The following is a 15,301-nucleotide window of genomic DNA, read 5'->3' as shown; positions in this document are numbered from 1 at the left end:
AATGAACTTATTTAGAAACTGACTCACAGACTTAGAGAACGAACTTATGGTTAACAAAGGGGAAGGGTGTGGAGGAGGGAGGGACTGCAGGTTTGAATTGACATGTACACACTGCTGTATTTATAATGGACAGCCAACAAGGACCTACTGTGCCACACGCGGAACTCTACTCAATATTATGTGACAGCCTAAATGGGAAAATAATTTGAAAAATAATACATGTATAACTGAATCATTTTGCTGTACACCTGAAACTAAAACAACATTGTTAACCAACTATATTCCAATATAAAATAAAATGATAAGAAAAAAAACATTAAAAAAAAGTTTAAAAAAAAGATTGCAGGCTGATTAAGGGAAGAATCCAGATTTAGGATTCTTAGGAAGAGAAGGCCTGTCAATTAAGTTAATAATGAAAGATAATTACAAATATTTTAAGAAGCTAATGAAGCACAGTTGAGTTGTCGGGTGTGTGTGCTCAGGGAACAGGGAACAAAGAGAAAATCCTGACAGGAAAAATATTCAGGAACGAAATAACTTACTGTTGGAAAATGATTTCCACTCCTCATCTCAACTATTTGAGCTAAAATAAAGACCCGTGAAAGAACAACTATTTCCAAAGCAGTTATCCTCAGACATGTTTTGTAACACAGATAACCCAAGTGGTACCAAGCTATCTTGAGAAGGTTATGGCGTGTAATTTGGTCTGTTTGCAGTGAATGGTGCTTTATGCTCACCCTGCCCTTTTTACCCAGCTGCTTATAACATGCAGAAAGTAAACCCTCACAGAAATGGCCATGCCGCCCAGCCCCTCTTCAGAGTCTATCAGATGAGGGGACGCAGAGCTCTTTTTTCTGCTGGCTGTGGTCACGCATGGCTGGATGATTCACGGACAAGACCAACAGCTACATCTGTATCTCAGAGTCATTGATTACCAAGAGAAGGACTCAGCCCAGAACCACACAGAGGATAGAAAGTCCTCAGCGAGTGAGTCTGTTAGGGTAATCCGAACAATCAGAGCCATTCTTATCACATTCTGATTTCTCCATTGCCCCTTTAAAAGACAAGCCATTTTCTAAGGCCCAAAGGGACCACTGTGAATGGTGCCTAAGATTTTTCATAATGTTAACATCTGAATGAAAGGACCAGATGTGATCTTAGAGTGAAGGCAGTGACCAGGGAGAAGGGCTGGGGTCAAGGAAATGCCCCAAATTTCAAAAGGGTACATTTCAGAAATTGCCATTAGTATGCTTGGTAGCAAACTCCAGATAAATTCTAGAATGGATCATTAAGGGGATGGTTTTATAGCTCTTAGTAAAGCAAGAAGCTCCCAGTAGGAAGCAGCATGATTCCCTAAGAGCAAGAAACATCATATTAGACAATTTCTCTTTTGACGAGGTTACTAGGATGCTTCAAAACTTCTATCGTGCTGTGCTGCTGGACAAGGAGAGACACGGGCCTGGTCACCATGCAGACAGGCTCAGTGATGGCACCATGGATGGTGAACCACGCCCTATGGTCCCGTCCTTGCTCCCATTCATTCATCTCAATAAGAAAACTCACTAATTCAACATACACCTTATAGAGCATGGACTTTATGGATTTTACCTTCTGGGAAAGAGATAGGAAGAAATTGTTCAATCCCTGTCCTCACAGGGCTTATAACCTAGAGGTGGGAAAGGACAAGTACACAAGTAACCACAATCCAAGCCAGAAAAACAAAATCACAGAAAGAAAAGTACAAAGCGCTATGGGGGGAATCAGTGGAGACAAAGGTCCTATCTGGTTGGAAGGTTGAAAAGGCTTTGCATCAGAGATGGCACTGGAGGTGGAGCTGGAAGGAGGAGAGAGATGGGGGTGCTGAAGAAAAGCATTTGCCCCACACAGTGTGAGCAGAGGCACAGACTAGGGAAGAGGTTCAGCACAAAGTCCAGGTTGCTGGAAGCAGGGGGACGAGAAAGACAAGTCAGGACTGCTGCGATGCATTCCTCTCGCTGGGAAGCAGCCGCGGGGAGTCCTTCGATCAGGTGTTTGGATTCAGGAGTCACACCGTCTGGCATGAATCTTGCCATGGCCACCACCTTCACCAAGAAATTGAGCAAGTTACGAAACTTCTCCAAGCGCTGGTTACTCCACCTGTAGAACAGGCCTGGTTACAGCAGCGCCCCATGCAGAGGGTCACTGGGGAGGAGGCGAGATTCTGTGTCCAGTGGTGCCTGGTGCGGAGGGAGTGCTCTCTAAATGGGCTAAATAAAGCCCAGAATCAGGGACTTCCCTGGTGGTCCAATGGCTAAGACTCTGCACTCCCAATGCAGGGGACTCGGGTTCGATCCCTGGTTAGGGAACTAGATCCCACATGCTGCAACTAAGAGTTTGCATGCCACAACTAAAAATCCCACATGCCCCAACTAAAGATCTCACATGCTGCAACAAAGATCGAAGATCCCACGTGGCACAAATAAGACACGGCGCAGCCCCCCCCCCAAAAAAAAAGCCTAGAATTAAACTGGAGGAAGCTCTGTTTTGCAAGTGTGTTCTGGCAGTGCTGGATAGCCTTGATTAGAGCAAGTTCAAAGAGCGGAAAATGTCTTCCTGATATTTGATCCCAATCTATGGTAAGCCATAGGCTGAGCCACAGGAAAGGCAGACCTCCCCGCAGGGAGAATGGGAGGCTGGGCAGGCAGATTCTGCAGGATTTGGCAACTGAGAAGGTGTGGGCTCAGCAGTTTGGGAAAAGCAAGGAGGAGAAATATGTGCAGCATCCTCTTGGATTTGGAGATCTGGGGACAAGTGTGCGACTGGGTGGAAGATGTCTTTACCTCTATAGGAGGAATTCCACAGAGATCACAGGGAGTTTGCTGAAGGCTTTTGGGTGATGCTAGACTGGGAGGTTGGTGAATACAAAGATGACCAAATCAGGATTCAAAACAGTCCTGAAGGCTAGAATTTGTGTTGGAGAAAACAACCACAATAATAGCAAACTCATTTATTAGCTTATTTAATCTTTTTCATAAGGGAGATATTATTATCATGCTCATTTTACAGGTAGGGAAACTGTTGAAAGTCAGGTTTCAAGGTCTGTGCTCTAGAGGGAAGAACGAAGGAAACTGATCTTTATGGAGTATTTACAGTGTGCCAGACACCAACTTTCACCCAAGGGAATACTTAGGAAGCTGGAAGACCTGGAAGGAGGTCAGATGATTTAAAGTAGGACGTGGTAGATGAAGATGACACTGTGATGAAACGTTATTTCTAGGCTCTCCATAGGCCTGTGAGAGGCATTGGAGGATGAGGCAGGGAGCTAAATTTTCTGTGCTGACCCCCGATCCATGTGAATTATTTCCTACTATGGCGTGAGGAGCGGGGATCTTCAACTGTTTCTGTTCAGTGGGTCCACATTCCTGTCTGTGATAATCTTGGTCTCTAAGTCTGTCTTTTGACTCTGATGACTATGGTGTGGGAGACGTGGGAGATGTCTACATGGTGAAGTTGCCTGTGTGGGTGTGATGTGTAGAGGCGTCTGCATGGTGAGAGTTTGTATGGACGTGTAGTTAGCTGTAGAACCAGCTGCGTCTGTGTACATGCGTGTGCCCACGGGGTGTGAACACTCTGGTGTGAATGTGTTTTATGATTCTAGTGTAATTGGAGCACAAGCTGCATGGCTCACCACCTTGGTCAAAGGCACACCCCACCCTCACCCCCAGCACTCCCAGGAGGGATTAACGAAGGAGCAGGAAGCAGAAGCAGAAAGAACCCTGCAAGGCAGAGGCTGGGGTACTGCTCACTAAGAACCTGCTGACCCCACTACAGGACAGCGTAGGAGCTGCAGCTGGAACAGGAATTTCCCTGCGGAGGGCACTAAGCTCTCTCAGGCTCCAAACCCTCCCAGTACTGACTTGAATCTGGGATAGAGGGAGTCAGTAGGATAACGTGGGTATTTTCCCAGATGATATAAATGGATTCCAGATAATTCTCTCATAGCGTCTGCGGGCTCCTCTTTGTGGCTCCGTCACCTACCAAGACCACCACCCACTGCATTCTCTTTATCAATTGGGCTGTGGATGTGATTCCTGTTTCACTCCTTCCCTCGCCCTCTCCTGTCCCCCCCAGTTCTCACAGCTTGCAGAACAGTCCTTCCCAAGGCACAGGGTGGGAGAAGAGCATGTTCTGGTGAGGAAGCAGAATTCAGAGCAGAGGATGTGGGTGAGCCAGAGGGCAGACCAGCCAGGTCTGGAGCTCAGAGTTGAGAGCAGGCATTGGGTCAGGACTGAATGGCCAAGCAGGGTGGAATCAGCGGGTAGGACAGCCATAAGACAGATGTACTGCCTGGAGCCCAGACTTCAGCCGGCAGAACAAAGTGAGAGTCTGAGGTCCAGGTTTCAGCAGGAGAGTGGGCATCAGCTGATCTCCAGGAGCTAGGAGGCTGAGCAAAGCAGGAAGAGCACAGAGCCAGGGCACAGGGCCAAGGAAGGGTCCTGACCCCTGCAATAGAGAATCAGCTTCGTGGGGAGTCCTACAGGGCAGGCTGGAATCCCCAGACATGACTGGCTGGAGGTTTGCTGGCTGGGCATAAATGAGAGCATCTGCTGAAGTCAGGAAGAAAATAGCCTCTGTTTCCCCTGCCCACCTTGCCAAACGTCACATTTTGTGTTCTGGAGAAAATCTGTCTCCCAGTAGGGTGACTGGTCTGCTTATGATACATGGACTATATTTGGTTTGTATAAATGAAAAATATTGATCCAAAGATATCCAGTTAAAGGCAGGATTTGTCCTCTCGTATTGTCCCCAGCCCAGCAGCACTTAGCTCTATGCCTGGATTTAGAAGCAGTCATTCCTTCCCTGGCAAGGGTTAGGGGGCACATCCCTTGGGTTTGCTTAGGACCTTTTAAAATATCAGTTCAAGATAGAGAATTGCCTATTTACTACATTGATTCTAACATACATTAATATATTGATTTAAATATAATAACATGGGCTTCCCTGGTGGCGCAGTGGTTGAGAGTCTGCCTGCCGATGCAGGGGACACGGGTTCGTGCCCCTATCCCGGGAGATCCCACATGCCGCGCAGCGGCTGGGCCCGCGAGCCATGGCCGCGGAGCCTGTGTGTCCGGAGCCTGTGCTCCGCAACGGGAGAGGCCACAGCAGTGAGAGGCCCGCGTACAGCAAAAAAAAAAAAAAAAACAAACAAATAAATATAATAACATTAATATAACATGTGTATTATGACTTTTACTACTTTAACTTCTAGCCTGTGAACATCTCCCGGGCGGAGACAGGTCTTTTTATTGCCTTGTTCCCAAGCAACCAGCATGGAGCCCATGAGTTGTCCAAAAATATTTAAGTCAATATGCAAATCAGGAATATTGATGTTTAAATATTTCTTTTTCTTTTTATATATTCACAGAATCTCAGATCTCAAACTGGATATGACTTTAGAGGTTACCTAGTCTGTCTTCCCGGCCAATGCAGGAATTATTTCTACCACCTTTTCAGCAGAGGATCATCAACCTCCTCTAGATACTTCTAGTCAGTTCTTTGTGGGACAGCCTGTTCCATTGTTGGGCAACTCTGATAGAAATTTCTTCTTCAGAGAGCCCCTAAATCTGATTCCCTCGTAACGTCTACCCAGTGGTCCTACTCATCTTCTTCCCATTCCTCCATCCCTCTCACACCCTTACCCACCATAACCTTTTTCTTTTCTCCAGGTGAAACAATTGCCCATGTGAATTTATTTCAAGACCTCCCATCTTCCTAGTTACCCTCCTCTCACATCAATGAATGTGGTTTGTATTCATGTTCCTTAAAATATGGTGCCCAAACTAGCCTTATGGAATTTGACTACCGAATATGGGGAGCAGGGAGGTATTACCCTCCTAATTTGGATGTTCTTATGCTATTAATGGCACTTCAGATTGCATTAATCTTTATGGCTGCTACATTTTCCTGGTGTTTTTTATTAAACATCTAAAAAGCACAGTTTAAAAAAAATTAAACTCAGTCAAACTATCCAATTGATTTTTAAAGCCAAACATTAAGTTGAGAATCTGACTGCTTGAGATCTTGGTATGTACTGGAAAATACTGTCCTGGGAGAAGGGATGGAACTTAGGGTGGGACCTGCTCTGCAGCCAGCTTCCCCTTCCACTGCCCCCAAGTCTCTGGGCCGGAACCTTGGAGCATCCGTGACCCCTTCATCCATCATGATTCACCAAGTTACTTGGTCTTATCAGTTCTACCTCTGAGTACCTTCCTTGTCTGTTCCCACTGTTGCCTTCACATGAGGTTCAGGTTCTCACATGAAATACTGCAGGATCTTTCTGAAATGCAAGTCCCATCAGGTATTCTCTGCTCAAAATGTTTCAACAGCTTTCCGGCTCCTCTAAGACAAAGTCGAAATCCCCTCATAGAGGTTACAGGTCCCTTTGCAAGTCCCCCTCTATGTGCACCTGCACCCCATCTTAACCTCCTCCCGCACATCCACGTGGCAGTCTTTCCAATGTGTTCGCTGGTCCCTGAGGCACTCGGCTCCTTCCTGCTTGGAGGTCTTTGCTCGTATGTGCCAGGCCCTGCTCTGAATGCTCTACGTAAATTAACTCACTTCATCCTCACCCCCACCCTCTGAAGTAGATAATATTACTCCCATTTTACAGACGGGGGAGCTCATATGTTAAGCATTTTGCCTGGTGTCACGCAGTTAATAAGTTGTAGAGCAGGATGAGTCCCGTGACCCATAATGCCCTCCCTTTCTTTCTCTTGGGTGAACTTCTATCCATCTTTCAAGACAGTTCAAGCACTGGCTTTTCCGGGAAGTCTGCCTCTGCCCTGAACTTAACCCCAGATAGCACTTATCGCTCTGGGCTAATCGTTTGCTAAATGATCATCTCCCTCTAAGCAGCACATCCACTGAGATAGGCCCCTGTGCTTTCCTCACTGAGCCCCCAGAACCTATATTCTGTGCCGGGAATCTAATGAATGCTTTGATGAAAGGAGCTCATTAATGAATAAGTGAATTAACTACTTACACGGTTCCTTCTATAGTCATAATATGGTGTCATAGCCATTTGCCAAATTGTCAATTTTTTTTTTTTTGAGGTACGCGGGCCTCTCACTGCTGTGGCCTCTCCTGTTGCAGAGCACAGGCTCTGGACGCGCAGGCTCAGCGGCCATGGCTCACGGGCCCAGCTGCTCCGCAGCATGTGGGATCTTCCCGGACCGGGGCACGAACCTGTGTCCCCTGCATTGGCAGGCAGACTCTCAACCACTGCGCCACCGGGGAAGCCCCAAATTGTCAATTTTTGATCATCAGTTTTTCCTAAAATGCGTACAAAAATCTGGCCAAAACTTAATTGTACATCAATTCTTAATTTTCTTAAGAAAGAATTAAAGAATTAAAAAATTCTTAATTTTCTCCTGAAATTCAGATCAGTTATCCTGGCTTCGTCTAAGAGCAATACTGCTTTCTCAAGTGCTCTGGAATTACTAAAAACGCACAGCGGCAGTAAGTTTTAAAACTACCAATCCCAGTATGCTCTTTGCTCAGGTGTCCCTTGACTTCATCCCCTTGAGGATGCGAGTTAGTCTGTAAGGGAATGCAGCAGAGGAGACACAGGAGCGCCAGCTTGCCGCACGTGTGGTCGGACGTGCAATGAGCGAGAGAGGAGCCGTGGGCCCGGAGAGAAATACGCCTGAACCTTTTCTACACAAAATATTCACCACGAGAAGACAAATACAGACAATCAGATAAGCATGAGAAGCCACGAAGGGGAGGTGGGGTAGCCTTCCTGACCTCCCTACGCAAACACCACCAGAGGATCTCGTATTCATACTGCGCTCACTGCCTTTTCTTATTTTCTGCATTCTCCATGCTCTGGCATCTAGGGCCTCGGTTGTGGCAGGTGAGCGGAGGGGAAGACTGCCCTCCTGGGGCCAGCAGATTCTTAGAAATAACACACAAGTGCAGCTTTCAGAGACAAATCAGCTAATCCAAAGCACACACCCCAGTGATGCCCTTTGTCAAGCTTTTGCACATCAAACCAATATTCCTCCACCTTAATCAACCCAGGGCCGGGTACTAGACAACTCAATAAAGCTCTCGCCGGTGATTTCCTCTCACTCCTTCTGCCTTCTGACCGACTCTGGTGCTTCCCAGCAGGGTCCTGTGTGGGGAACCAGGCTTCCTACTTCTAGGGATCTGTGAGTGTAAAAACTTCTTCCTTCATGACAGTGTTTCATGTCTGTGTGTCTTACCATCCCTGATTAAAACAAAGTCCAGGTACATTTAAAAACATATACTAGTCTATTTCATGTAATAGGATTCTTTCCCTTGATCTTCCCACAAACTTGAAGTATGGAACTAGACATCATCATCATCTTATAGATAAGAAAGGGAAACAAAGTAAATTTAAGTGACTTATCCAAGGGCACGCAAGAAATTAATGGCAGAGCTAGGTATTAAACGCAGGTTTTGGGCTAGTACTAAAGGCTGAACATTTCCCCAAAAGTTCTATAGACGACCATACAAAGTTATAAATACGTTCTCCTGTTGAGTCTCAGATACTGTCTGTAAAATGGGGATTATACCATCTTTTGGATAAATATGATAATATATGTGAAAGCACTTTGTAAAATGCAAATATGATTCAAGTCAATATATTAAACTGTCTGTCACAAAATTTTTCCCAGTTCTTAGGGCCAGAAATATTTGAGTAAACTTTGTCCGTTTTTGACTGCCCAGCATACAAACACCCCTTAGTTCTGGTGAAGCTCTATCTCCCACCACGGAACCCGAAATGGGCCTTTTCTCCTCATCTCCAGCAGATGCAACATGTGATGGACAAAATGAAGAGGCCCACGTCTGTGGTGAGAACCTGACTTCTAGGTGCAGTGTGGTCTTGCCTTATAAGGTACAGTAAATCCTAACCTGTAGAATAAGCATAAGCTGTAGTCTAATGAGCACAATAGCTTTCGCTTTGTTATAAATATGACATAAGACATGCAACAAGGGATCAGAGTCATCCTTCTATTAGGTTTTGGATTCCAGGAAGCAGCTACTGCAGTCCTGGCTGGAAACAAATAGATGGAGCAGAAGTAACGGTCACCTTCCTACCACTGAGCTGTGAGCTCTCCAGGCATTGAGATGTGAGCTCTCCAGGCATTGAGATGTGAGCTCTCCAGGCATTGAAATCTGTATTCATAAGAATGATTGCTACCCTTTATGGTGTGCGTCTCGCCTATGTTATCTCGTTTCATCTCCATTTAACAAGTAAGAAGACTGAAGCACAGGGAGATTAAGACCCCTTAGTTAGTAAATGGTGAGTCCATCATACTCAAAGTCTAGACTCAAAGATTCAGACTCTAAGCAGAATTTCTCACCCTTTTATGTGCATGGGGGACACCTGGAGATGTTGTTAAAGTGCAGATTCTGATTCTGTGGATCTGTGGTGGGGCCTGAGAGTCTGCATGTCTAGCAAGCTCCCAAGTGATATAGACGCTGCTGGTCTAAGGACCACACTTCAAGAAGCAAGGCTCTAAATCGTTCTTGAAAAGTGCACTTGAAGCACTTTGAAAAGTGCTTCTTGAATCTCATCATAAAAAACTCATGGCTCTTCAACTAAGCACTTCCCTAGGGCTTCTCCCTTTGCCAGAGCTTGGTGACATGAGAGGAGAGTCCCTATGCATCTATTAAATGCTATGATTTAAATCAGTGAATGATTTCTTCTTCCATTTGTTCAATCCACAAATTTTATTGAGAGCCTACTAGGAGCCAGCCATAATGGTGGGTGCTGAGGGTACCAGGATAAGTAAGATAAGGTCCTGGCCTCTAAGAGAGGAGCTATTGATGGACACAGGCTGTCTTGAAAACCTCTGAACACCTTGCAGCAGACTGACTTAGGACCAAGTCCACTTGTGGGCTGCCTTGGCTCTGGCACCATCCTCACCACCACAAGGTGTGGGCGTGTTTCAGCATGTGGGTCCAATTCTCTTGGCACAGAGACAATTTTCTGGTGGCTCCTCCTGTCCAGAGTCTACTGTGAAAATACAATTCACCTACCTTGGGTCATTGATTGTGTCAGTAAACATAAATCTATGCCATTTTTTTGTTGGGATAAGAATGCACTGAATGTTTCTTACACTTCTTTTGGGGTGAGAACTGCCAAAGACAGAACTTGAGGTTTTCTACATGCTTTTAGATAACTTTACATGCATTTGGAACACAACAAGAAAATAAATCTGAATTAAAATTAACCTTAGGTTTATTTAACAAAATTAAGTCTCAGAAAGCAATCAGAATTTTAGCAAATGGACACCTATCTTGAGATTAAAGGTAAATACCTTCTAAGGCTGCAGAGATCTATCAAATGTGTGATTCTGAAAATATTTTTGAAACATCGTAATTATTCAAGTCAATTTTCCCTCACTGAGGCTGTAATTAGTTTTCATTTATTATTACTGTTGTTTGAAATTTAAATTTACTACTGTTATTTAGTCATAGATTAAGGCACACATTTCAACTAGGAAGAAATCTAAAGTTATGACATCAGATGATTCCCACCTGTTCCCTATGTGAGAATAAACATCCACAGGAACCTCTTTTCTTTAGCAAATGCCATCCCTTTCCCCCCATCCTTATGGCCTGGCTGATAAGGGGATGAGGAGAGAGGTGAAGGATAGGCAGGTGAAGAGAGGTCCACACTCCTACAGGCAGCCAGCATCCTGTGACCACCAGCTCCCAAAGTAGTGTTTACCTTTATTCCACTGAAACTCTGAACCTTTACTAAGTGTCATATGGTCGTTTGAGATCATTCAGACCTATCTGCACTCAGATGCAGGTAAGATTCTATACTGTCAGGATCCAGGTAGCCAGCAAGATAATACATAAGTGGAGAAAAAGAAGGACAATTCTCAGGAGAGATAATGTTAGAGGACCCTATTACAGTCATCATTCTTCAGTGAACTTCTATGGCGAAGTGGTGAAGGATTGTAAAGCTCTTGAGTGAACTTCAAGTTGAAACAGGCTTTAAGGGACTCCTGGCATCCAGCTCTTTCAATATAAGGAGGAAGAAAGTTATGAATGAGGCACAGAGAGTTTCATTACCAAAGTCAAGGTCTTAAGACTAGTTAATAAAAAAGTCAGAACTTGAAGCTCCATCTGCTGAGTTACAATCCAGTCATCTTCCTTTTTGTTGCCTGAGTATCCATCCTAAATCATGCCAGCCTTTGTCCAGGAATACAATTTTGCCCTCATCACAAACTATCTGTCTCCTCATTATTTTGTTCATTCAGTCATTTTGCAAATATGTATCCAGAGCCCACTGTGTGCCTGGAGCACAAGGAGAACTTCACAGCCCAGGTCCCTGCCCTCCAGGCGACCATGATTCACCTTTACTCTCTCCTTGGAGCAATGCTTTCTGGATCCAGCCTTCCCTGTCAGCAGTGACTGCTGCTCTCCCTGTGAGAGATGCTTTGCTTTCACAGTTAAAACTCTCTACTAACATCGAGAAGAGAGAAAAACAAAACACAACGAAACAAGAGACACAGCCTAGAGTGGATATTGCATGGAAAGACAGTGAATTGCTTTTGAAATTGAGTCAAGAAGTTTTCAGTCCACAATGAGGATTGAATTACAAGTGTCCCTATGGTGTTGTCCTGAAATTGATTCCACTGAACTATAGTTGAAGGGGGCCTGTGTTTTTCACAACTGGAAATGCCCCTTGTCCAAAGAAATGCTGGCTTACAACAAATCTTTTAAGGTTGTAGTCACTACTAATGTAAATGGGTTCCTAAAAAACTGTAGCTATACTGGGTCATCTAAGAGGGTTAGTTAGCAACAAGAAAGTATGACTTTGACAGTGAAGTTATGTAACCAGCAAGGAAAAAAAAATCTAGCAGTTTAAAAAGATTTCCTGTTTTTCTTTCTTAGAGGAGGCTTAATGTGGCCTAAGTCTAAGAAGATTTGTCTCAAATTGAGAATGTAGGCTTAAATCAATTTATTATTTTAAAATGCACTATAACCATTTTCATTCTTCTTTGGCTTCTGAGTTTTTTTTCTCAATTTGGAATTATTGTGATGATTGAGAGCCTACTGGCATAGAAAGCTTCCCAACACCCCACTGCTGTGTTTTCAAATAAGAATAAAGGAAAAGCAACCGGCCTCGTCAGCAATGACTCCGTGTGAATGAGGACATCTAAATTGGTGAGTGTCCATTTTCTTGGAAATATAAATCAGTGTTCCTGATGTTGAATATAGATTTCAGTAGTAACCTGTATCTTTGATAAAGATTTTGATTCAGGACGAAGGAAGTAGAAAGATTATGTTAAATGAATTTTACAAATTCGAATTGAAGCATTATCAGTGGACAAGGTTTTCCAAATTACCTCTCGTGTGCAGGGTACACAGCAGACATAGAATACATTATTTTTACTACTGAGAAACAAAATCAAGAGGATAAAGTTTTTTTTTTTTTTTTTTAAATTAATTTATTAATTTATTTATTTATTTATTTATTTTTGCTGTGTTGGGTCTTCGTTTCTGTGCTAGGGCTTTCTCTAGTTGTGGCAAGCGGGGGCCACTCTTCATCGCAGTGCGCGGGCCTCTTACTATCGCGGCCTCTCTTGTTGTGGAGCACAGGCTCCAGACGCGCAGGCTCAGTTGTTGTGGCTCACGGGCCTAGTTGCTCCGCGGCATGTGGGATCCTCCCAGCCCAGGGCTCGAACCCGTGTCCCCTGCATTAGCAGGCAGATTCTCAACCACTGCGCCACCAGGGAAGCCCATGAGGATAAAGTTTTAAGGTGGAAGGTTATTTGGGCCACTATCAACACTGTTCATTAATTAGCCCACTTTGGAGCTAAGGTTGAATGCCTATTTTTCACAATAACTCGGTTTCATTAAGGAATAGAGAATGAAGGGTAATAACACCATACATATATATAAATGTGTATATATATATATATATATATATATATATATATATATATATATATATATTTATAGAATGAACCCAGTAGAGAACAAAAAAAATACACTTAGCCACATGACATAACTTCTACCTGCTCCCTCAAGGTGGGAATGGGCCAAGAGGTCTGTGGAATGACAACCGTGTCCCCATCATACTCTTCTCCTTTTACAATTTTCCCTGCACCTAGGGAAACCTTCCTTAGTAGAAGGAGAATTTTGAAATATCCTAAAATAAGTTTAGAAGCTGGGACTGAAGAGAGACTAGCATTGACTCCTCTAATGGGTGCTCAGGAAAGTCCATGTTACTTGGAGGCCTAACTGAGGTGTCCAAGCTTGAACACTTCCCTTGACTGTCATTAGACTCTCCTGGATTTAGCTAAATATCCTCTCTTCATCCTTTTGCACGCACTGTGGACTAATGACATGAATACTTGACCCAAAATCCCATAAAATATTATGCTTTAGTAACTTCCTAGTTAAAATTTGATTTCATTTTCTTTATTGGGACCAAGGTACAGTGTTGCCATTTTATTGTGAAAAGTCTATATATTATAAAATACCAGGGGCAATTTTTAATATAATAAACCCACAACCTGCGGCTGATTTGTAAACATAATCAAATAGGCAGAAAGCAGGGGCAGGTAGTGATTCTTATAATGACATACAAGCAAATAGCAAATAATTGTTGCCCTGGAGGTATCCTGTTGTATGAAAATGCCTTTTTTTGAAGTATAGTTGATTTAAATATTATATTGGTTTCAGGTGTACAATATAATGATTTGATATTCTTATAGATTATACTGAAAATGCCCTTACATTTTTTTCCCTCTTTAAAATACACAGTTTCTAATAGTTTCTAGTATGCCTAACATTGAAAGCTTGTCTACATACATATTTTTGATAAAACCTACTAACAAAAAGTTCATGGGCATTTTATTTCTCAACTACTTTTTAAAATTTTCTTGCTCTGCTGTATTATCACTAAACATGATTTTTTAAAAAATATGGAAACCCCTTTAAAAACCCCTACATCTCTCAACACTGTCCATCTTCTCATATGTTTCTATCACTGTGAATATACATATGAATATACACACGTATGTGTATGGATTTCATGCTAGAATGGCCTGAGGAAGTACAGGGACTTAGGATAACGTATGATCAGGACTTCCCTGCCGGTCCACTAGTTAAGACTCTGTGCTTCCACTGCAGGGGGCTTGGGTTCCATCCCTGGTCAGGAAACTAAGATCCCCGCATGCCGCGCGGTGAGGCCAAAAAAACAAAACTGTACAACGTATGATCTACTGACGGCGTGTGTTTACCATATGTATATATATGGTGTCCTCCATGACACAAGGCCAATCAAAACCTGTTTTAAAACAAGCCAGTCACTCCTGCCCTTTCCTTTGGAGTCACTTATTCGCATTAGGTATTTCTAAAAGATCCATGCAGCTATTTGCCATATAAAAGACATGATTTAATTCTTTCAGTCAGCATTCATACACCCCGTCCCTCCTAGGCAAATCTTGGCACTTGGATTACGTACTCAGAGTTAACAGCCAACTGTATACGGACCCTTCAGCACAGTGAGGGGAAAAGTGACATTTTACTTCCACCCCAAACAAAGCTATTATATTTACCTTCTACTTTGAAGATAGTAAAGTGCGGTCGACAATGGAAAGAACCCAACGCGTTACCTGCGCAGTTCATCCACAGACCCTGGTAAACCCAAGTGGCCGTTATCACCGAGGATGCTCGCGTAGTCACTTTCCACTCATTGGACGCGGTGGCAGCGACGAGAGCACCAAAGCCCCCGACGCCAAACACCAGAGCCGAGATCTGTGCCCTGGACATGTCGCTCAGGCGTCTCCAGGGACACTGTCCAGACAGATCGCTGCGGTGGTCTAGGCATGCAGCGGACACAACCCGCTTGGACCAGTGTTGCAGCAAGTTAATGCGGGTAGGTGACAGTACTTCATGCTCGGGTGGCCTGAGGAGGGACCGGAATTTAGGATAAAGTCTGATTTACCGATGGCATTTTAAAGGTAGCCTAAGACGATCTTTCTAACTTCCTACACGGATATTTACTAAAAGTTTGTAGATGGATTCTAAAGGTTTTGAGTTCGCAGATTGTTTTCCTGCCACATAGTTAATGCTTAATTTTCTGTTAGCCTGAAGCTTAATGAACCATGCAGGGACCAGATATTACAAAGTACAAATTATACAGTAACAGTTAAGGCTTATTTGACCCATTGCTTTAGTCTTGCGTGCTTCTGAATCTTATATAAATGGAATCATAGTGCAGCTTTCTTCTGTAACCAATTTTTTCACACATTATGTTTGTGAA

The 15,301-nt window shown here is 43.7% G+C and overlaps 1 protein-coding gene across 4 annotated transcripts in view; it reads right to left on the bottom strand.

Moving 5' to 3' along the window:
- CLDN10 (claudin 10) overlaps positions 1–14,808 on the bottom strand; it is a gene marked incomplete at its 5' end in the record, with an annotated part of 92,253 nt that extends 77,445 nt beyond the window's left edge. For 2 of the 4 annotated variants that reach the window (XM_081215004.1, XM_081215007.1), the window contains one exon: positions 14,595–14,808. In XM_081215004.1, the coding sequence (XP_081071130.1) occupies positions 14,595–14,808 (214 nt within the window). The remainder of the gene's footprint in view (positions 1–14,594) is intronic. The other 2 variants (XM_081215005.1, XM_081215008.1) reach the window with 1 other exon arrangement.
- Positions 14,809–15,301: the final 493 nt, after the last annotated feature.

This window comes from Mesoplodon bidens (assembly GCF_964165515.1).
Source record: "Mesoplodon bidens genome assembly, chromosome: 17".
In the NCBI taxonomy this organism is placed as follows: Eukaryota; Metazoa; Chordata; class Mammalia; order Artiodactyla; family Ziphiidae; genus Mesoplodon; species Mesoplodon bidens.
The sequence above is the reverse complement of the archived record's forward strand: the minus strand, read 5'-3'. Positions and strand labels throughout refer to the sequence as shown.